General features: G+C 51.0%; 1 protein-coding gene across 4 annotated transcripts in view; it reads left to right on the top strand.

Moving 5' to 3' along the window:
- BCL11B (BAF chromatin remodeling complex subunit BCL11B) overlaps window positions 1-4,457 on the top strand; it is an 89,715-nt gene extending 85,258 nt beyond the window's left edge. For all 4 annotated transcript variants that reach the window (XM_046009221.1, XM_046009219.1, XM_046009220.1 and 1 more), the window contains one exon: window positions 2,290-4,457. In XM_046009221.1, coding sequence (XP_045865177.1) covers window positions 2,290-4,340 — 2,051 coding nt within the window. In that variant the 3' untranslated portion in view covers window positions 4,341-4,457. The remainder of the gene's footprint in view (window positions 1-2,289) is intronic.
- Window positions 4,458-21,957: the final 17,500 nt, after the last annotated feature.

The raw sequence follows: 21,957 nt of genomic DNA, 5'->3' as shown, positions 1-21,957 counted from the left end.
GGCACATTTTATTTATCTTCTTGTTATTTATTACATATTTATCTTGTCTTGCTCTAGAAGAGGATTTGAGGAGGACTCTAAGCATCGTGGCTTTTGGCCAGCTCTCTCGTGAGGCAGTCTGAGGCGGAGGGCTCTGTTCTCCCAAGTACATTAACTAATAAGTGGGGACAGGAGGTGGCGTTCTCTCTGCCAGCTGAGGGCCGTGCCAGCAGGAAGGCCCAGGGTTGGCGCCGCCGTACAGCGGGCCCCCCATGAGAAACATGGCGCCCCAGGGCCTTGGGAGGCCTCCCTGCCATTTTCCAGCCGGGGAAAAGTCCCCTCGGGGACTCCAGCATGGGGCACTGAATGGCCCAGACGGAATGGGTACGCTGGAGAGAGAAAATTTCTTCAGAAGTTCTCCTGGAGCTGTTAGCAAAAGCAGAGTGAGGCCGACCTCAGGGTCCTTTTTCCTCTCTGGCCTTCCCCCGCCCACTGTCTCATCACCACCAAACATGGAGACAGAACCTGGAGCCCAGAGCGGTCGGATCACCACGAGGCACCCCGCTCCTAAGGCCCGTCTTGGTTTCCAGGGGTGGATGTTCTGGCCCAGTTGGTTTGGGGATCTGGGAGGATCTGCACCCTGCCCGCTAGACCCGTCGGCCCCTTTCTGTGATGCTCACACCCGGCACGGAGCAGGGAGGTCTCTGCCCTCTGCCGCCATCCCCCCGAACAGGGCACAGTGTCCTTCACTCACTTGGGTTTTACAGCTAAGCCTGAAGCCCCCTGGAAGCATAACTCGTGTGTGGAAAACAACAAATAAATCTCTGCCTGGGATCTTGGAAGGTCTTTTGGGAAGAGGCTGGGATAGGGGACCAGGGAGTCTGATGCGACCATACTTGGTCAGCGTTAAAACCTTCCAGGTTCAGGACAGTTTGAAAAAACAAAAGGGATTTTTCAAAATCCTGGCTGTGATGTCTTATTCCCTGTTCCTTCCCCGGCTAGCGAACGAACCTCCTGGTGGAAAGCAGGGCCTGCCTGCACCTGCCCCTTTATAGAAAGCATCAGGAGTGATTCAGACTGGAAAAGCAGCGCGCTGCCCCCGGAGTTTGAGGAGGGCGGCTCAAGACAGCTTCTGGATGAAACCGTTCAGCCTCCATTTTGTGGCTGCCTCAGTGATGGACAAAGACAGTAACATTTCTGGCTCAGTGCCACAAGTGTCCACTAAGATTTGCTCCCGATGTCGCCAGAGCCAGTATGTAACAGATCCACACTTGCCACCATTCATCGTTGACTACCCTGTCAGATTTGACATTGTCCCGCAGTTAGCATTCCAGCAAAGGACCTCGTGTACGCCAGCGGCCCCCTCTCCCTCCCCGGCCCCGGGGCCTGTGGAGGCCAGATTCCACGCGGTGGTTAGGGGTGTGTGTGTGAGGCCAGAGGGGGGCTGGGGGGGGCAGTGAGCTTTCGAACATGCTGAATTCCTCCTGTGTAATTTGTGTGTAAATTGGACGGTATGTTGGTATATAGAACCCTGGCATTTCCTTTAGCTGGAATCCCAAATGGTGCGGAGGTATCAGCCATCTCTCTTTAAAAAGACGTTTGCTGGGCAATTGAGTTCGACTTGGGTTTTTTAGAAACCCCTTGGATCAAATATTGCCTAATCACTGGTTCTCAAGGTGAGGGGGAGCTGTGAGCTGTGGCTTCATGTCCCGTCCCCCAGGGGACATTTGGTCAGGCCTGAAGAGGTTTGTGATCCTCCAGCGGGGGGAGGCAGTTTGACTGGCTTGTAGTGGGCGAGGCCAGGGACAGTGCTGAACATTCTAGAAAGCACAGCCCCCCCCCCCCCCCCCCACCGCAGAGTCGTCCTGGTGCAGTTGTCAGTAGTGCCTTCGTTGACAAAACCTGGGTCTGTCATGGTTGCAGGTGTCCGGGCTGTGTTATCGTTGACATCAGGCAGTCTCACAACACGGCCTCATTTGGCTTCTGAGATGATGGCGATAAGAGCTGCTTTTCTTTGGGGGAGCAGGCCAGGGCCTAGGAACTTCGTGCTAGCTGAAGCCGTGGGGCCAATCGGGGCTTTGCCGGGTCTCCCTATCCACGGAGCTGGCTTCTTCAGCCCTGCAGCTGGGCGGTGTCTCGGCCCCGATGTCCCACAGGTCGCCCACCCCGATGGGGCCCCGCGGCCACCTTCCCAAGCCCTGCGGATCCAGGACTCGCTTTCCACCCTGGCGCCCTCAGGTCTCTGGCCCCACGGGACGCGCCCAGTCTGCTTCTCACGCTGTCTGCCTCTCTGTCCGTGTGTCTCCCCAGGTAAAGATGAGCCTTCCAGCTACATTTGCACAACATGCAAGCAGCCCTTCAACAGCGCGTGGTTCCTGCTGCAGCACGCGCAGAACACGCACGGCTTCCGCATCTACCTGGAGCCCGGGCCGGCCAGCAGCTCGCTCACGCCGCGGCTCACCATCCCGCCGCCGCTCGGACCCGAGGCCGTGGCCCAGTCCCCGCTCATGAATTTCCTGGGCGACAGCAACCCCTTCAACCTGCTGCGCATGACGGGCCCCATCCTGCGGGACCACCCGGGCTTCGGCGAGGGCCGCCTGCCCGGCACGCCGCCGCTCTTCAGCCCGCCGCCGCGCCACCACCTGGACCCGCACCGCCTCAGTGCCGAGGAGATGGGGCTCGTCGCCCAGCACCCCAGTGCCTTTGACCGAGTCATGCGCCTCAACCCCATGGCCATCGACTCTCCCGCCATGGACTTCTCGCGGCGGCTCCGCGAGCTGGCGGGCAACAGCTCCACGCCGCCGCCCGTGTCGCCGGGCCGCGGCAACCCTATGCACCGGCTCCTGAACCCCTTCCAGCCCAGCCCCAAGTCCCCGTTCCTGAGCACGCCGCCGCTGCCGCCCATGCCCCCCGGCGGCACGCCGCCGCCGCAGCCGCCCGCCAAGAGCAAGTCGTGCGAGTTCTGCGGCAAGACGTTCAAGTTCCAGAGCAATCTCATCGTGCACCGGCGCAGCCACACGGGCGAGAAGCCCTACAAGTGCCAGCTGTGCGACCACGCGTGCTCGCAGGCGAGCAAGCTGAAGCGCCACATGAAGACGCACATGCACAAGGCCGGCTCGCTGGCCGGCCGCTCCGACGACGGGCTCTCGGCCGCCAGCTCCCCGGAGCCCGGCACCAGCGAGCTGGCCGGCGAGGGCCTCAAGGCGGCCGACGGCGACTTCCGCCACCACGAGAGCGACCCGTCGCTGGGCCACGAGCCCGAGGAGGAGGACGAGGAGGAGGAGGAGGAAGAGGAGGAGCTGCTGCTGGAGAACGAGAGCCGGCCCGAGTCGAGCTTCAGCATGGACTCGGAGCTGAGCCGCAACCGCGAGAACGGCGGGGGCGGCGTGGCCGGGGTGGCGGGCGCGGGCGGCGTGGGCGGCGCGGCCAAGGCGCTGGCCGACGAGAAGGCGCTGGTGCTGGGCAAGGTCATGGAGAACGTGGGGCTGGGCGCGCTGCCGCAGTACGGCGAGCTGCTGGCCGACAAGCCCAAGCGCGGCGCCTTCCTGAAGCGCGCGCCGGGCGGCGGCGACGCGGGCGACGACGACGACGCAGGCGGCTGTGGCGACGCGGGCCCGGGCGGCGCGGTCAACGGGCGCGGCGGTGGCTTCGCGCCCGGCGCCGAGCCCTTCCCGGGCCTCTTCCCGCGCAAGCCGGCGCCGCTGCCCAGCCCCGGGCTCAACAGCGCGGCCAAGCGCATCAAGGTGGAGAAGGACCTGGAGCTGCCGCCCGCCGCGCTCATCCCGTCCGAGAACGTGTACTCGCAGTGGCTCGTGGGCTACGCGGCGTCGCGGCACTTCATGAAGGACCCCTTCCTGGGCTTCACGGACGCGCGCCAGTCGCCCTTCGCCACGTCGTCCGAGCACTCGTCCGAGAACGGCAGCCTGCGCTTCTCCACGCCGCCTGGGGACCTGCTGGACGGCGGCCTGTCGGGCCGCAGCGGCACGGCCAGCGGGGGCAGCACGCCGCACCTGGGCGGCCCGGGCCCCGGGCGGCCGAGCTCCAAGGAGGGCCGGCGCAGCGACACGTGCGAGTACTGCGGAAAGGTGTTCAAGAACTGCAGCAACCTGACGGTGCACCGGCGGAGCCACACCGGCGAGCGGCCTTACAAGTGCGAGCTGTGCAACTACGCGTGCGCGCAGAGCAGCAAGCTCACGCGCCACATGAAGACGCACGGGCAGATCGGCAAGGAGGTGTACCGCTGCGACATCTGCCAGATGCCCTTCAGCGTCTACAGCACCCTGGAGAAACACATGAAAAAGTGGCACGGCGAGCACTTGCTGACTAACGACGTCAAAATCGAGCAGGCCGAGAGGAGCTAAGCGCGCGGCCCCGCGCCCCGCCCCTGTACAGTGGAACCGCCGCCACCCGAGAGAATGCTGACCCGACGCGCATGCGCGCCCCGCGCCGCGTGCCCCCCGCCCCGCCCCGCCCCCCCCCCCCCCCCCCCGGGGCGCAGGGCCCGCGGCGCTCCAACCTAACCTGTGTCTACGCAGTCCTATGGAAACCCGAGGGTTGATAGAGGCAGTAAAAATTGTGGAGCCTTTTAACTGTGCAATAATTTCTGTATTTATTGGGTTTTGTAATTTTTTTGGCATGTGCAGATACTTTTTTATTATTATTCTTTCTGTTTAAATTCCTTTAAGAGATTTTGTTGGGTATCCATCCTTTTTTCTGTTTTGTTTTTTTTTTTTTTCTGTTTGTTTTTGTTTTTGGTTTTTTTTTTTTGTTTGTTTCTGTTTTTTTTTTTAAACCCAGTAGTAGCCTGAACAATGACTCCCAAGCGATGTAGAAGGGAAGCTTATCTTTTAAATTATAATTTGGGGGGGAGGGCGCTGCTTTTTTGAGATTTAAGCTAAGCATGTGTAATTTCTTGTGAAGAAGCCAACACTTAAATGACTTTTAAAGTTGTTTACTTTTTTTTAAATTCCTTCTTTTTTTTTTTCCTTTGGTCCTGAAATAAAAAGTGGCATGCTGTTTTTTTTGGGGGGGGGAGGGGTGGATGTACAGCGGATAACAATCTTTAACGTTGTAGCACTTTGTTTCAGAATTGGAATTGAGATGTAGCACTGATGATCTCCTGAGTAACAGAGGCCTTTCCTGTGTTGATTTCAACCTTTACAGCATCTAAGGGAGCTTCTAGTGGTGGGGGAGAGTCAGAGGTCCCCCCTGCCCCCTCCTCCGTCCCCCCACCCCCCAGAAAACTCACCACTGACAGAGAGAAAGAGGAGGTTTTGAGAACTGCACGGGAGGTGGCCCAAAAGCATCTTAGAGTTGTGCGTGAGCAGCAGATACAGTCCTTTTCTTGGAGTGTTCTCGTGCCCTGGGATCCCATCTTTGCTCTTTGCTGTAGATGAGGCTAGATAAAATGGGCTGAGGGTACATTTTTGGGTAGATGGTGCTGACCTGCAGTGACACAGAAGGGGAAGAACCAGCCATGTTCTTTCAGGCTTCTTCTGGCTTGACGGCTTCTCTCTCTCTCTCTTTTCATCACCCCCAACCACAGAAATCCCGAGTTGCACGTTGCTTCCAGTGATAACTGACCGTGTCTCAAGCAGACAAGTGCCCCGATGAGGTGAACTGAGAGAAGGTAGTATTCTCTCATTTTATGCACACTGATGACATTGGATGGACAGGTGGGAGGATCTTGCGAATTTCTCTTCCCTTTTACTGGAAAAGCGGGGAAAGAGTTCCTTCCCAAGGTGCCCAGCGCTACTTCCCAATTTTTTTCTTTTCTATCCCATTAGGTTGGAAGGTACGAAACATTGGACTGTTAAGATTAGACATTTGAATTCTGTTGACCCGCACTTTAAAGCTTTTGTTTGCATTTAAATTAAATGGCTTCTAAACAAGAAATTGCAGCATATTCCTCTCTTTGGCCCAGAGGTGGGTTAACCTGTAAGGGACGGCCGAGATCCAGTGTCAGTGTTGCTAAGCTTGGCATTCACAATACTGGCACTATAAAGAACAAAATAAAATAATTTATTGGACGGTTTTTCTACTGCCATTCAATTTGATGTGAGTGCCTTGGAAACTGATCTTCCTATCTGAGTCTCTTGAGACAAATGCAAAACTTTTTTTTTTTTTGAAATGAAAAGACTTTTTAAAAGAGTAAAACAAGAAAAGTACATTCTTTAGACACAAACAAAGCCACATTTACTTTTAACTAAGTTTTAAAAAAATCCTGGTTGAAGATAGAGGACATGAAAATGCCATAAGACCCAATCAAATGAAGAGATAAGCCCAGCACAACCGTGGACGTCCTTAGCTGAATTATCCTCATCCCCCTTTGTCTGTGGGACAACGCTGCTTAGATTTGGCGTGGAGGTGATTTACTGCTGAATTAAAACTGTGACACAAGTTACACGTTGATATCGTTGAATGAAAAAACAAAAACAATTCAGGAACAACGGCTAATTTTTTTCTAAAGTTAAATTTAGTGCACTCTGTCTTAAAAATACGTTTACAGTATTGGATACATACAAGGGTAAGAAAAAATTGTGTGTATGTGTGTTGGAGCGATCATTTTTTTTCCAAGTTTGCTTACTAGGTTATAAAAAAATGCCACAGTGGCTGCGTGTATATTGTTTTCTTTTTGGTGACGGGGTTTTAGTATATATTATATATATTAAAATTTCTTGATTACTGTACAAGTGGACCAGTATTTGTAATAATCGAGAATGCCTGGGCATTTTACAAAACAAGAAAAAAAAAAAAACCTTTTCTTTTCCTTGAAAATGTTGCAGTAAAATTTAAATGGTGGGTCTATAAATTTGTTCTTGTCACAGTAACTGTAAAGTCGGAGTTTTAGTAAATTCTTTTCTGCCTTGGGTGTTGAATTTTTATTTCAAAAAAATGTATAGAAACTTGTATTTGGGGATTAAAAGGGGGTTGCTACACCATGTAGAAAAAGTATGTAGAAAAAAAGTGCTTAATATTGTTATTGCTTTGCAGAAAAAAAAAATCACATTTCTGACCTTTACTTATTTTTCTCTCCCCACCCCCTCTGGAATGGATATATTGGTTGGTTCATATGATGTAGGCACTTGCTGTATTTTTACTGGAGCTTGTAATTTTTTAACTGTAAGCTTGTCCTTTTAAAGGGATTTAATGTACCTTTTTGTTAGTGAATTTGGAAATAAAAAGAAAAAAAAAACAAAAACAAACAGGCTGCCATAATATATTTTTTTAATTTGGCAGGATAAAATATTGCAAAAAAAAATTTGTATGTTTAGTCCTATTGTACAGGAGAAGAAGGGTTGTTTGACAACCTTTGAGGAAAAGAAACAAAAGGAAATCGTTAAATGCTTTGGTTCACAAACCATTTTAGTTGTATATATTTTTGTCGGAATTGGCCTATACAAAGGACTGTTCGAGCAGGGCTTCTCTCCGAATGCCCCGAACCTTGCATCAAGGCTCCCTGGTGTGGCCACAGCAGACCGGATGGGAAATTCTTTATTCGCGTTGAGTGGAGAAATCAGTTTTTGTAAAGATGTCAGTAACATTTCACAGAGTCCTCTCATTCTCCAAGAGGCCATCTGTAAGATGTCAGGTGTTAGAGGAGAGAGCGAGAGGGCATCTTCCTTCTCTACTGTCACCACTGTGGCGGTCACCACGTCTCCCGCCCTTAAGAGCAGAAAGGAATGCAAACCGAGCTTTCTTTAGTCCTTGAGAAAACCTGAAACAGACAAAAGGAGCTGGTGAATCAGCGAGGCACAGGTGACACGAGCTGCTGTTGAGACCAGTGCAAGTTGGATTTCAGGAGAGAGTCGGCGTCACACCCAGGGCCTTTCTTTCCATGGAGAGTGTTGGCCTGTTGTCTTTCTTACCTGCTCCGCTGCTTTTCTCGCTGAAACCTACATTCCGTCAGTTTCCGAGTGCTGAGGGCCTGGGATGAATTCGGTGCCTTTCCATATCTCTTCTCTCCTTCCCCTGTGTTTCCTCTCCATCCTCCAGCCTCTTATCAGTCCTTTATTTTGTCCTCTTCATTTTTACTTAATTTCTTTTCTTTATCCCTCTCTGTACTCCCGTTTTTTTTTGTTTGTTTTTGTTTGTTTGTTTTTTTTTTGTTTTTTTTTTTTTGTAAAGCCAAGTAGCTTTAAGATAATAAAGTGGTGGTTTTTTGGATGAGGGAATAATACATTAAAAAAAAATACCTATATCAGGAAGCCATTTTTTATTTCAGGAACTGTAAAACCATTTTTCAGGTTATGAAAGTATAACCAAGCATCTTTTGGGGCAATTCTTGACCAAATGCAGAAATCTTTCTTCTGGGAGCTTTTCTGTTTCATACACCCTTCCCTCCTTGCCACTGACCTTTGCAAAGGGAACAGAAGGGGGGGGGGCGGAGAAAGCTGAGATGTCAGTTTCCTACCTGCCTGACCTGAAGACCCAGGGGCTGCCCTTTCCTTCCAATGCCCTCTTAAGGTTCTGGAGCCTCCAGGGTGGTCCTCCTGTAGTTCTGAAAGCTAGCCAGCCCTCACCAGCTTCCACAAAGTCACCAGAATGCCAGGACTAAGCCATCCTAAAGCACAAAGATTGTGTCTCTGTCGAGTGCAGAGAAAGAGCATTATGCTTCTCTTTCATGTTTAAAAAGCCCACACTGGAGCAGATGACCCAGTGAGGGGGGCCGCTGAGCCTGGGTGACCCAGCCGATCTCAGGCCGGTTTCCATACTGCCACAACTTTGTTCAAAGTTGCCCCAAATTGGAACCTGCCACTTGCCATTAGAAGGTCTTTCATGGGGAGAGGAGGAGGCTGAACTACTATAAGCAAAATGTGAAAAGTAAGGAAGTCAGCCTTTCATCCCGGTCCGTAGCGAAGGTTTTGTTGCGCACAGGCAAACCCGTGATTTGGTGCTCTTTGTATCTCAACCCTGCAAAGCAAAGTTACATTGATTTAAGTTGTTTGCATTTGTACGGGCAAGGCGAAATATTTTTATTACCTTTTCTATTACGTATTGTATGAGCTTTTGTTGTTTACTTGGAGGTTCTGTCTTTTACTACAAGTTTGGAACTATTTATTATTGCTTGGTATTTGTGCTCTGCTTAAGAAACGGGCACTTTTTTTTTTATTATGGATAAAATGTTGAGATGACAGGAGGTCATTTCAATATGGCTTAGTAAAATATTTATTGTTCCTTTTATTCTCTGTACAAGATTTTGGGCCTCTTTTTTCCCTTAATGTCACAATGTTGAGTTCAGCATGTGTCTGCCATTTCATTTGTACGCTTGTTCAAAACCAAGTTTGTTCTGGTTTCAAGTTATAAAAATAAATTGGACATTTAACTTGATCTCCAAACCTTGTCCTTTAATGTGTCGTTCAAGGGTGGGGAATGGACAGTTCATTGCCAAGAGCAAATTGAAGGTCTTCTCCATTTTCCTCTTGACCCACACCCTTGGCTCCCGTACTTGGGAAGACTGGGAAGAGTGGCCCGAGAGACCACCAGTTCTTTCTTTACTCTGGTAAAGCAGAATGATTTAGATCCGTGGTTCTCAGTCCTGGTTGTGACCTGGAATCACCTGGGAGAGTTCCAGAGTCCCAGTGCCCAGGCCCCACCCCAATCAAGGGCTCTCAGAATCTCTAGAGGTGAGATCCAGACGTCAGTGTTTTTTGAAAGTGGCCCAGGTGATTCTTGTAGACGGCCCCATTGGAGAACTCGTGGTTCCGAAGAGAAGGTACTTGTCTGGGAATGACAAGACTCGGGTCTAGTTTAATTCGGCTCGCATTTTCTGATTAGCCAGTGAAGGCCACTGGGTGAGGCACCCAGGAATCGGAGTGAGACAGAACCCCTCCAGTCAGCACTCGGATGGGTCTGTGGCCTTGGTCAGGTCCTCTAGGTCTCCCATCCGTGAAGTGAGGTTGTTGGACTGGAGAGCATCTCTGACTGTCTGTGACTCTTAACAAAACCGAGTAGGAGGAATACCCTTCCCAGGAAGGAAATGTTCTTTAGGGATAATGGCCCAGATCCAGAAGAGGAAATGAGGTCTTTCAGAAGGAGCTAGCCTTTAACTTGGCTGTTCCCGGGGCTGGACCCGGGGCAGCCAGCATGGCGATGAGATGGAAGAGGGCATTCTGCTGGTTTTCAGCCAGTAAGGCCCAAGGTTACCTTTGGTTTCGTCCCTGTGAGTGAGAGTCAGAGCCCACCCTTGAGTGAAAAGCGATCAAAGGCCCACTGGGTCCTTCTTGACCACTTTTCTTATGTGTCAGGCTCTTAGAGACACACACACACAAATCCACTCAAGTCAATTTGGGCAACGTCCTTGGGTACCAACCAGGGATTAAGTCCCAACCTAGGCAGCCCAAGAATCTTGGCAAGGACACAGCAAAAAATGAAGACGGGACAACCCATGCTTGTTAAGATGCTTTGTGGATTCTGTCTGCAGAGATGATAGGAGAAACAAGGCACAGTGTTCCTCTGTGTCCTGTTTTTATCCCAAACAGGTCACCATTCCCGCAAGGCCAGGCTTAAGAACTGGAGGAAAAGAAGTGAGATTTGAACCCCAGCACCAAGCATGGAGTTGGTAGGCATTCAGGAGACCTGCCCTGCTTTCTAGGGGCTGAAGGAACAGGAATTTCCAGAGAGGAACGCTCTTCTTTTCCACAGGCCTGGACTCTAAGTCTTCCCCAGCTGGCCTTAAAGTGCGGGTGCCTGAGCTACTGTGTATTTTCCCACCCAGAAGACGGCAACTGGCAGAACTGAAGGGCTCAGCTGCTTTCTTGTGGTCCATCCTCTCCCTCAATCCTTCTAAGAAGGCAAATCTGTGGGTTACCAATGCTGCAAAGGAAAGGCTCACCTCTACTCTCACCATTGTCCCATCAGTAGCTTTGTGACCTTGGGTCAGTCCCTTCTCTTTTCTGGCTCTCAGTTTCCCCACCTACAAAACGGAGAGTTAAGGTCATCTGGAAAGACCCATTTTTGCTTTTCAATGGTTGGACCCTGACCTGTGCTCACAGGTCCTGTGCTCACAGAGTAACAGAATTCAGTGGGCACATTAACATCAGAAATGTTCTCTATCCGGATTACAAAAATCAGGGTGAGAATGGATTTTCAAGCACAGAAAACCCCGTGTTTTTGCTGGTCCAAGGAGGAGTCCTCAGCTACCTTGCAAATCTCAGGGTCTGCACATTTTCCAAGCAGTCCCAGTCCCAGTCGGGGCATCAGAACAGGCTGCTGAAGACCTCATTCTTGAGCTGAAGTTCAGCAATTAAAGTTAGAAATTCCCTTCCGCCTTGGAGAGAAAACTAGATGAATAGAACTTTAAAACATGTTAATGTCGTAAAATAATATAATGAAGATTATGTAACTTTCAAGCCAGGGAGACAAAGACTCTGACCTCGTGTGCAGGTGAAGTCTGAGTTACCAGCCGCCTGCATTGCATAACCTTCAAAACGATTTTTATAGGATTCGGGTTACAGACCTTCTAGAATGCTCTACAGAAATTAAACTGGTTGAGCTCAGAAGTCTATTTAGCCCCCCACCCCCACCCCGAGCAAAGATGGAGCTGGATGTCAGGCCTAGGCACAGAGGAAGGTTTTGGGCCCTGGTCTTTGCCCTTAAGGAACTCCTTGTTCAATGAGGGAAATGGATTATGAAAACAGACTGCAGGGTGGGGGTAATGTGGGCAGTGAGAGGAGCCTGGGAGAAGGAGCAGCTGATCTACTGGGGAGAGGGGCGATTAGGGAAACAGTGCTGCTCCTCGAAAGATGGGTAAGGATTCACCAGGAAGATGAGGACATGGGGGGAAAAGGCATGTCTTGTGGAGGGTATAATGAGAAAGTACAGTGAAGCCCATGGACAAACAGAATCCTGTAGTGGGGACCCTTCCAAGTCAGCTGGTATATTCCCATCTCACAAAGGAATCCTCTGTGAACCCCTAAAGTATAGCACACTGCCCATCCATCCATTCATCCCTCCCTCTCTCCATCCGTCCATCCACTCATCCATCCATCCATCCATTTGTACAATCATCTATCCATTTGTCTATCCATACATCCATTCATCCATCCATCCACTCATCCATCCATCCGTCCATCCACTCATCCATCATCCATCCATCCATCCATCCACTCATCCATCCAATCACAAGTTGCTTATGAAATAAACACTCATCAAAGACCCATGCTGTGCACGGACTCTGCGGGGGAGCTACGAATCAATAAGACACACCCCTGCCTTCCAGGGTATTACCTTTCAGTGGGCAGGGTAAGACATCCACCCATCTCTTTAGTTATTTGTTCCCTCAACTATCCAGGGTTCCTACAGAGTGTCCTCCCACTCCTAGGTGGTGGGGACACTGTCCATGTCGCGGCTGACTCCTGGTTAGCTGGGGAGGCAGACAGTGAACAGACGATGAACATTCTGGCTTTTGGATGAGTGCATAGGCTCTGGCAGGAAGCTAGAGGGGACATGAATGTTCTTTATCACCATCCCACCCCTGTCTAAATGGTCTTTCTTTACTGTGGTTTATTCCTCACAGGCCGTACTGAAAATAGATTAGTGTCTCTGTGATCGTTTATAATTAAAAAAATTTTAAAGTAAGACGTATCCAATTTAGGACACATCCCAGGATGAGAACCCCGGAGTCCTATCTAGGGGATGTGGTGGTTACTCTCCCATCCAAATCCCAAGATGATGATGCTGGCATGTCGTTCATGGGACAGGCCATATGCAACTTTTTTTTGGCTCAGGATGCATTGCAGTCTAAAGTTTCCAGAGGGCAGGCTCGTCTTTCACCAAACCAAGGAGCTACTGGGTCACCGATGGTGCCACCTTCCCAGTGCTTCTCCCTCACCTGTCTCCTCCTTTCCACCAGCAAGGTTGTACTAAGCGTCTACTCCATGTCCTGTGCACAGGGTGGAAGCAGGTGTGCAGAACCAAAGAGCTGGAAAGGGAAAGAAATTAAGAGGAGAGCTGCAGGTGGTACCCCAGGCCCCTTCCCCTTCAGGTCTCCGCACGATGAGCCTTTCCGCCTTTGTTTGGAGGCACAATGGAGAGTTCAGTCTGTTACCTATATCATGTTGCAAACACATTCCCCTGTTTTCTCTCGAAAGCTCTGGAGTGGTGTGTATTAAAGGTCTGATGGTGTTCTAATTGATCTGCTGATGTCATTCTCAGAAACTATACTAAGTATATTAGTCAGCGATTTCTGGAGAGAGGAAGAGCTATAGACCCAGACACAATTGCCTTTGCCTCAACTTCCATTAAATTCTTTATTAACAATTTCCATCCTTCCTCATCCCACAAGGCTGCGAGAAGGCCAGTAGGAAGCACAATAAGATATTTTTTTAAAACCCGGTAAAACATCAGGATCAGAGAGATGAAAACACAAGAGTAAATGGTGTCCACCTGTGTAAGAATATAACCAAGAGAAAAGGTGACATGTGGCTACCCTGAAACTGTACAGTTGAGTCTAAGCTTCTTGGGAACCAAAGAGAAAAAAGAAACATAAGCATGGTGCTTATGAGTCGGGAGGAGAAAACACCAGCGAAGGACACACACCATAGCAACATTTTCTAAACAGCCTCTCTGTTCAGCAGTAAAGGAGTGAGTAAACAAGAGGGTCCCTAATGAGAGTTAATATCCCCCTAGAATGAGGAGGTTGAAGACTTTGGTAATAGTAGGAAAACTGTGTATGAGATCATGTTAACTTTCAAAAGAATGGAAGCTGTGCACGTGCTCGGACTCCGCATCATGGCCCTCAAGGGGGCACGGGTGGGGATGTCTGTCCAGACGTGGGTGCTGGAAGGAAAGCCTTGTCAGAAAGGTCTTCCTCATACCTCGCTCCAAATTTCAGGAGGTTGGTCCTATTGCTTTTGCAACTGAAGTGAATATTGCAAGTTAGGCCCTGGCAAGTGCCTCACCAGCGTCCGCTGTCTCTTGGACCCTTTGGCTCTGGCTAGTCATTTCCCAAGACACACACAGAGGCTCTGTACAGAATCGCCACAGGACAATGTGGAAATGCCCGTCCATCCCATAACCTGGCCCTAATCACCGCAGAAGCAAACTTGTCTTTTTTGATCAAGTAATCGAGAAGGTCTATGTTAAGATTTATATATTTATTTGAGAGAGAGAGAGAGAGAGCAGACATGCATGCGGCGGTGGGGGAGGGGCAGAGGGAGAGAATGTCCCAGCAGACTCCCACTGGATGGGGAGCCTGATTTGGGGCTCTGTCTCATGAGCCATGAGGTCAGGACCTGAGCCAAATCCAAGAGACGGATGCTTAACTGACCGAGCCACTCAGGTGCCCCTAAATAATCAAAAAGTTTTTGATCAAATAATGTCTCTTCTAGAAAATTATCCTAAGCAAGCTGTAATTCAGCCACAGATTCAAACACAAAGATGTTCACTGTAGCTGTATTTACTGTAGCAAAGACTAGAAATAAAGCGGCTATTCTGCAGATTTCAAAACTGACGCTACTGGACCAGTTTCAAGGGCACTGGGAAGAGGTTCCTGATGGGACATGAGATTTTAAGCACCTCACAGGGATTTTTTTATGAAGACACGTATGAGTCACAACTGTTGCTGGAGGGAAATGCGCGGGGACGGTCACAGTGGCTGATTCTAGATGACATTTTAGGGAGCCCCTTCTGGCCGCATGTGGCAGGCAGATTGCATGGGCAGGAGGAAAAGCAGGGGCTGGGGAAGGAGAGAGGAGAATCCTTTGGATTTGTGTCCCATGAGGTGGAGGTGGTAAGCAGACGTCAGATTCAGGAGTCCTTCTTGAAACCGAAGAGTGGCGTGCTGAAGGATTGACGGGTGTGGGTGCAGAGGAATGACAGGTGTTGAGGTTGACGGTGTGTTCCCAGCCTGAGACACAGGTTCATGGCCACTCACGGACCTAGGAGAAGTGAGCGGGCATCCCGGGGCAGGTGGGAAGGGGATTGAGGTTCTCTCTGGCATGGGAAGCTAGAGGTGCCGGCCAGTTAAATACCTATCTCACCAGGTTGTCAAGGGAATTCAGGAATAAACTGCTGGAGACCAACAGCCGAGCACAGATACTAACAGAACAGATACTAGGGGTGCAGAGTGCCTGTGTTCACAGCCTCGCTCTGACACCCACGAGCTGGTGATCTTGGCCCAATCACTTAACCTGGTTGTGCCTCAGTACCTGACCTGTAAAATGGGGATACTAATAGCCCATACCTGTTATAGACTGAACCTTTGTCTCCCCCACACATTCCTCACACCCAATGGGATGGTATTTAGAGGCAGGGCCTTTTGAAGGTAACTGGGGTTAAATGAGGTCATGAGGGTGGGGCCCTGATAGGAGAGACACCAGAGAGCTTGCTCTCTTCCTCTCCCTGTGCACACAAAGACAAGGTCATGCGAGCACTCAGCATGATGCTGGCTGCCACAAGCAGGGGCCATGGGTGAAGACTACACGTTGACACCTTGACCTTGGACTCCCAGCCTCTGAAACTGTGACAAATGAATGTGGGCCGTGCAAGCCCCCCGCCGCAGGATTTCGTTATGGCAGCTGAGCTGACCAAGGCAACCTCAGGGAGTTAGGAAGAGGTTGCCCTTAATTATTATTTGTGTGTGTGCCTTGGTATCTGGTGAACCAACCAGGTGGAAAGCTCTGCGCCCCTAGAACTGCCCCCTTTCTCAGAGGACGGGTCTCATGCTCTCACCAGGGTCTACTCATGTTTGTCAGTAAACAGCCCATGGGACCGTCTGTTCTCTCGGAATTGGAAGCCCCGTTCTCTTTTCCAGGTACAGCACCACCCGCCTGCATGAGCCCCACTTTACCCACATCAATCCATGCAACGAAGATCACGGTGTTACACTGTCATCTGTCCCCGAGGGTCACTTCTAGGGCTGGCTACAAAAAAGAGCCAGCCGCTGACACCTGGCACCTCTCTTCACTGTGGCTAAAGGAAACAAACAGAAAAGTGGCTTACGATGCTTTCCACCATGTCACTGACCTCCTGGGAACTCGGCCGTTTTATGGTTCTGCTCAGTGTGTTCCATTAGTCCCCGGGTCTCTTGTGTCCAGGACTCTCATGGATCAGATTCCTTGGTGGTTTGTGATTTCAGATTGTGAACTCATCTTTGCGGGTTTTCCCTCCAGGTGCGTCTGAGGAGGTCAGGTTATAAAACCGTCCTTCAGAGCAACTTCTGCTCTGAAGAGCAACTTCTGCTCCTGTGGGAGCTCCAGGTCTTCAGCTGGTCTAGAAAGGGGGTGCGGCTCTGGATTCGTTGCTTTTCTCAGCGCTTCTTTCCACCCGAGGCCCGGGAGGGTCACATGCTTCATTGCGTCCCGGTGGGTGTAGCATGTCTTAGTCCTGCTGCTGCTGATGGCAGCTGCTCTTCAAGATCCAGACTTGCAAGGGGGTTCCCTTCCAGGCACCCAGCCTCACCCGCACGGATACGCGGGCTCCCGTTTTTGGCTTCATCTTCCACTTCTGGGTCGGAAACCCATAAGCTGTGGCATCAGCTCTCACCACTCTGGTCTCAAGTTCTCTTGCTTTCAGGGATTCCCTTTTGAATTTAGACACACACACACCGTGTGGATAACTATATACTATAATTATATATTATATATTTATGTATTTTACATATTACAAAACTAGACAACGCTAGTCATCTATTAACACTCTATATGTACATATATATATATATACACACACAAATAATATATAACATATACTAGGTCTGTAATCATACAGTCGTATAGCTTATAACTGTATTGCTACGTATACGATTATACTGTTAGGCATGCATACGCTACATATAGAGTTACACAAATGTGTGTGTCTAAGCATGTCATAAGATCAGCGTTTGTGACGTTCTGTTCATCTGGAGGCCTTTTCTGTGATTTCTAGGACTTGGCATTGGCAAGTAAATACCTCTCTTGCTAAGTCAAGATGTTTCAGCTTGTACCAGAGTCCCTGTCATTGGCCGTTTTGCTGTCTGTGGTTTCGGTTATCTTCAGGGACCTGTAGCCCCGAAGCCGATGAGCCTCCTTCTGACATCGGGTCGAGAGGTCGCTGGTCACTCACCGCCACGTCACGGCGCCCATGTCACTCACCTCACCTCCTCACGTGGGCATTTTATCGTTGCACATCGTCACAAGAAGGGGGAGTACAGCACAGTAAGATATTTGGAGAGAGAGATACCACATTCGCAGGACTTTTATTACAGTAAATTTTATAATTGTTCTATTATTATTGTGGGTAATTTTTACTGTGCCTAATCTATAAACAGATTAAATTTTATCATAGTTATGTGCATGTATAGAACACACAGTATGTGTAGGTTTCAGTACTAAGTATGGTTTCAAGCATCCACTAGGGATTTAATTAACTAATTACTTAAAATTTTATTTTTTCAGTGTTCCAGAATTCATTGTTTATGCACCACACCCAGTATTCCATGCAGTACGTGCCCTCCATAATACCCACCACCAGGCTCACCCAACCCCCAACCCCCTCCTCTTCAAAACCCTCAGTTTGTTTCTCCGAGTCCACAGTCTCTCATGGTTCATCTCCCCTTCCAATTTCCCCTAATTCACTTCTCCTCTCCATCTCCCCATGTCCTCCATGTTATTTGTTATGCTCCACAAATAAGTGAGACCATATGATACTTGACTCTCTCTGCTTGACTTATTTCACTCAGCATAATCTCTTCCAGTCCCGTCCATGTTGCTACAAAAGTTGAGTATTCATCCTTTCTGATGGAGGCATAATACTCCATCGTGTATATGGACCCCATCTTCCTTATCCATTCATCCGTTGAAGGGCATCTTGGTTCTTTCCACAGTTTGGCGACTGTGGCCATTGCTGCAATAAACATTGGGGTACAGATGGCCCTTCTTTTCACTGCATCTGTATCTTTGGGGTAAATACTCAGTAGTGTAATTGCAGGTTCATAGGGAAGCTCTATTTCTAATTTCTTAAGGAATCTCCACACTGTATTCCAAAGTGGCTGCACCAACTTGCATTCCCACCAACAGTGTAAGAGCATTCTCCACTGGGGATTTTAGAACGTATCTGCTGCAGATCGGGGGACTTCTGTGTTGGAATCATGTAACTTGTGGTGTTTTCCTTTTTGCCACAACTGCCAGGAAGCTCAGTGTTAAGTCTAATGTTCAATCACAACATTCCTACACACACACACGCATATGTATTAAATTCCTCCTTCTATATGTTTTTGATTTTCTTTTCTTTTTTTAAAGATTTTATTTATTTATTTATTTTTTATTATTTATTTATTTATTTATTAATTAATTATTTATTATTTATTTTATTTATTTATCTGACAGAGAGAGACACAGTGAGAGAAGGAACACAAGCAGAAGGAGTGGAAGAGGGAGAAGCAGGCTCCCTGCTCGGCGGAGCTCGATCCCAGGACCCTGGGATCACAACCCGAGCCGAAGGCAGACGCTTAACAACTGAGCTACCCAGCACCCCTGTTTTTGATTTTCTATTTTGGCAGTGTATGTGATCTTACTGTAACCTCCACAATATGGTAAGGCAGGAACTTAAACAGATAACTCCCTTCACCCCGAAGCCGTCCCAGGACACTCCGTCCGCTCCGCTCTCCTTTGGTCCCGCTCCCTGTGGTACCCACGGCTCCTGGTCTGTGGTGCATCATGACTGCCTTGTGGCAGGTCTGGTATCACTAAATTGCACAGTTTAAAAATCTTGTGTATGGTTTTCTGTCTTCTGATCAACTTGGAAACTTCCGTGTCGTGGAAAGAAATCCATACCCTTTAGAATTAGGCGCACTTGAGGCTGAGTAGGAAACTCAGGTCTGCCTCTTACCAGCTAAGTGCCTGGGGTCTGTGATCCTTGGCCTCGTCCCTCACCTGTAACATGAGGGCACCGGTCTCCACGTGGCACAGCTGTTTTGAGGCTCAGACAGGCAAATGTAGATCGGGGATCTGATACACGGGGCCAGGAAAACTTCCTTCGCTCTCCCTTTTGTTTTCCAGTTGTGGTCCCAAGTTCTGAACCAGCCTCTGACCCTCCCCGGCCCCTGCTCCAGCCTCTCCGTGGGCTGCCTCCACCCCCCCATCCTCGCTCCCCCACACTCCGCAGAGGCCCTTCTCGCCTGCCGCCTGCTGCTCTGGTTGTCGCACTCGTGAAGGCTCGCTAGATCCCGCCCCCCCACCATGTGTGCGCCTCCGGGGAGCCTTGCCTGGCACAGTCACACAGACACCCACTTGGCAGAGCCCTGAGCGCCTGGCAGCTGGGCAGGGGGTGGCTGGCACGTGGGAGGGGGCCAGCTCCGGAGGTGGGGTGCCGATCCGGCCTGGACTGCCCAGCAGATGGGAGCGACTCGTGTCTCCGGATCCCGCTCAGGTACTCTCTTCCCCATCTCTCTCTCCACTGTCTTGATCTGTCTGTCTCAGAGCCTCCCTTGCCTCCGTCTCTGGCTCGTCTTTCTAGTCCCTTCCCCATCTCTCCTTATGTTTCCGACATCGGCTTCTCCCTCCCTGCACGGGAGACCGGGTGCATGTGCCCCTGTGAGCGCCTCTCTGGACCATGACGCTGCCTCCTCCTGGCCAGCGCACGCCCTGGGCCATTCTGAGGGCCCCTGGGGAATGGTGGCCTTACCCAGAGGCTGGCCGCCCCTGGGGAATGCCCCACAGTCTCCATGAAGATGTGGAGACCCAAAAGCTTGTCAGTCAGGTGGTTCTCACACTGTCACTGGCAGAACTGCCCGCAAAGCTTGTTGAAATACAGGTCCTCGGTCCACTCTGCCCAGAGACGCTGGGTCTGTGCGTCTGGGGAGGGGCCTGGGATAAGCATTTTAAACACGAATCCTGAGAGACGGAGAGGCAGGGTTTTCCAGGCCGTGCGGGTCATGTGGATGCTGGCCTGCGGAGCCCGCCGCTCCCCGGCCCGAGCCCCGTCTGCCGGCGCCTCCCGGCCCCCCAACTCCGTCCACTCTCTCCGAGGCCTCGCTTTGGACACTCCCCATCACTTCTTGGTCTGTTTCCTCCTCAGCAAGCTGGGCTGGACGAGTCCTCCCCACGGCGTGGTTGGGAAGATGGATGAGGTGACGCACGAGGAAAACCTCCAAAGACCCACGTCCCTAGACACACATCGGACAGTGATGGATGGATGAAATAAACAGCCCGAGACCTGGTGGCATTCCCCTCCTCTGCCTCTGCGTTTGCCAAGCCTCCCTCCGACGAAGCCCCTGCTCCCCAGGCGCCCTGCCTTTCCACATGCTGTCTGCTCCTTTGGGGGAACACCTGGCCTGCCCCACGCAGGCCTTCCCATGCCAGCCCGATGCTTCAAGGGCCCATCTCCCAGGCTTCTTGTGCTCCAAGGGCATGGGTGCCTGGACCAGTCCCATCTGGTCTTTAGCATGATGGGTCCCGGAGGGCTGTGGGCTGGGGAAGGAGGAGCTGTCCCACTGTGCTGGCTGGAGGGAAGCCCCGCTGCGGGGCTACAGAACCCTGAGGGTCCGCGACTCCCCCCTCACCAGCATTAGCTGAGCGGCGATCCAGGAAGAAGTTAGTGTCAAGGGCAGAGCCCCAGGGATTTGCAGCCTCTTTCATTTTTCGCCATGGGGCCTACCTCCTCTGAGCCCTCTCAGATGATAAAACTCTTTGGGGTTCACCTCCGATCTAGCCACTGCCTTCATTCGGGTGCCTACAAGAACATCCCTTGCTTTTAGCCTCAGACAGGCACTTGTGCGGGAGTGACTGGGGCCGGGATCCCAATCAGGAGTTTTGTATACGTGCGAGCGCTCCGTGCCTCTGTTTCCTCCTCTGCAGAATGTGGACGATAGCGGCAGCACTTTCCTCCTTCCCTGCTGAGATGACTAAGTAAGAGGCGTCTGCGACATGCTGAGCCCGGCGCCCAGAGAAGGACCGTAACCGCCGCGCCAGGGGCCAGGCGATGCCCGCTTAGCTGCTCCAATCTCAGCCCCGCAGTGACTTGGTGTCATAAAGGTTTATCCCTCTCTGACGTCCCAGGCCCACAAAGTGGATGGTGGGCGGCTTTGTCTGGGGTGCCTCAGGCCTCTTCCGTTGCATGTTTCCGCCGTCTTCTAGAGCCATGGGGGCCAATAGGGTAGCTGCAGACTAGTTAAGTTTAAAATTAAATTTAAATTAAAAGAATCAATGAAACTGGGGCACCTGGGTGGCTCAGTGGGTTAAAGCCTCTGCCTTCTGCTCAGGTCATGATCTCAGGGTCCTGGGATCGAGCCCTGCATCAGGCTCTCTGCTCAGCAGGGAGCCTGCTTTCTTCTCTCTCTCTGCCTGCCTCTCTGCCTACTTGTGATCTCTCTCTCTCTGTCAAATAAATAAAATCTTAAAAAAAAAAGAATCAATGAAACTAAAAATTAAAAGTTCAGTTCCTCTTCACACCAGCCACCTTTCAAGAGCTCGAGAGCCACACGTGACTGATGGCTCTTGTGCTGTGTGGCGCAGACACGGGACGTTTCCAGCACTCCAGAAAGTTCTGTGTGGCCGAGCTGTCAAGAGCCTCCTTTTGGCGGGTGTGTGTGTGTGTGTGGTGTGTGTGTGTGTGTGTCTCTGCAGGATCCTCGGCACATCCATCTGCAGGGGAGGCCCCGGAGGCCCGCACGCAGGGGTCCTCCTGGGCCAGGCGTGGGAGCGGTGAGTACCTCTCTGTCCCCACCCCCGTGGCCAGGAAGTGGTAACATGACCCAACCTCACTGCAGCAGAGGCTGAGGAGGCTTGACTGGGGTTCAACCTTAGCTGAGAGCCAATTCGGTCTTTCCGTCCCGTCCCATCTCCTTCTCTCCCATCCATCTCCCACCCCCCCCCACCCCCTGACACCACCACCACTCATGGTCCTGAAGGAGAGAGGACACTGGTTTCCAGCAGCTCTCTCTCTCTCTCTCTCGGGAGAGGAAGAAAGCCCCTTTCCTAGAGCTCCCTAGCCAACTTTCCTCACAGCCCATCACCTTGAAATGGACCACATGGCTGTTCCTGAACCAATTCTTTGGCCAGA

The sequence above is a fragment of the Meles meles genome, chromosome 6, assembly GCF_922984935.1.
Source record: "Meles meles chromosome 6, mMelMel3.1 paternal haplotype, whole genome shotgun sequence".
In the NCBI taxonomy this organism is placed as follows: domain Eukaryota; kingdom Metazoa; phylum Chordata; class Mammalia; order Carnivora; family Mustelidae; genus Meles; species Meles meles.
The sequence above is the reverse complement of the archived record's forward strand: the minus strand, read 5'-3'. Positions and strand labels throughout refer to the sequence as shown.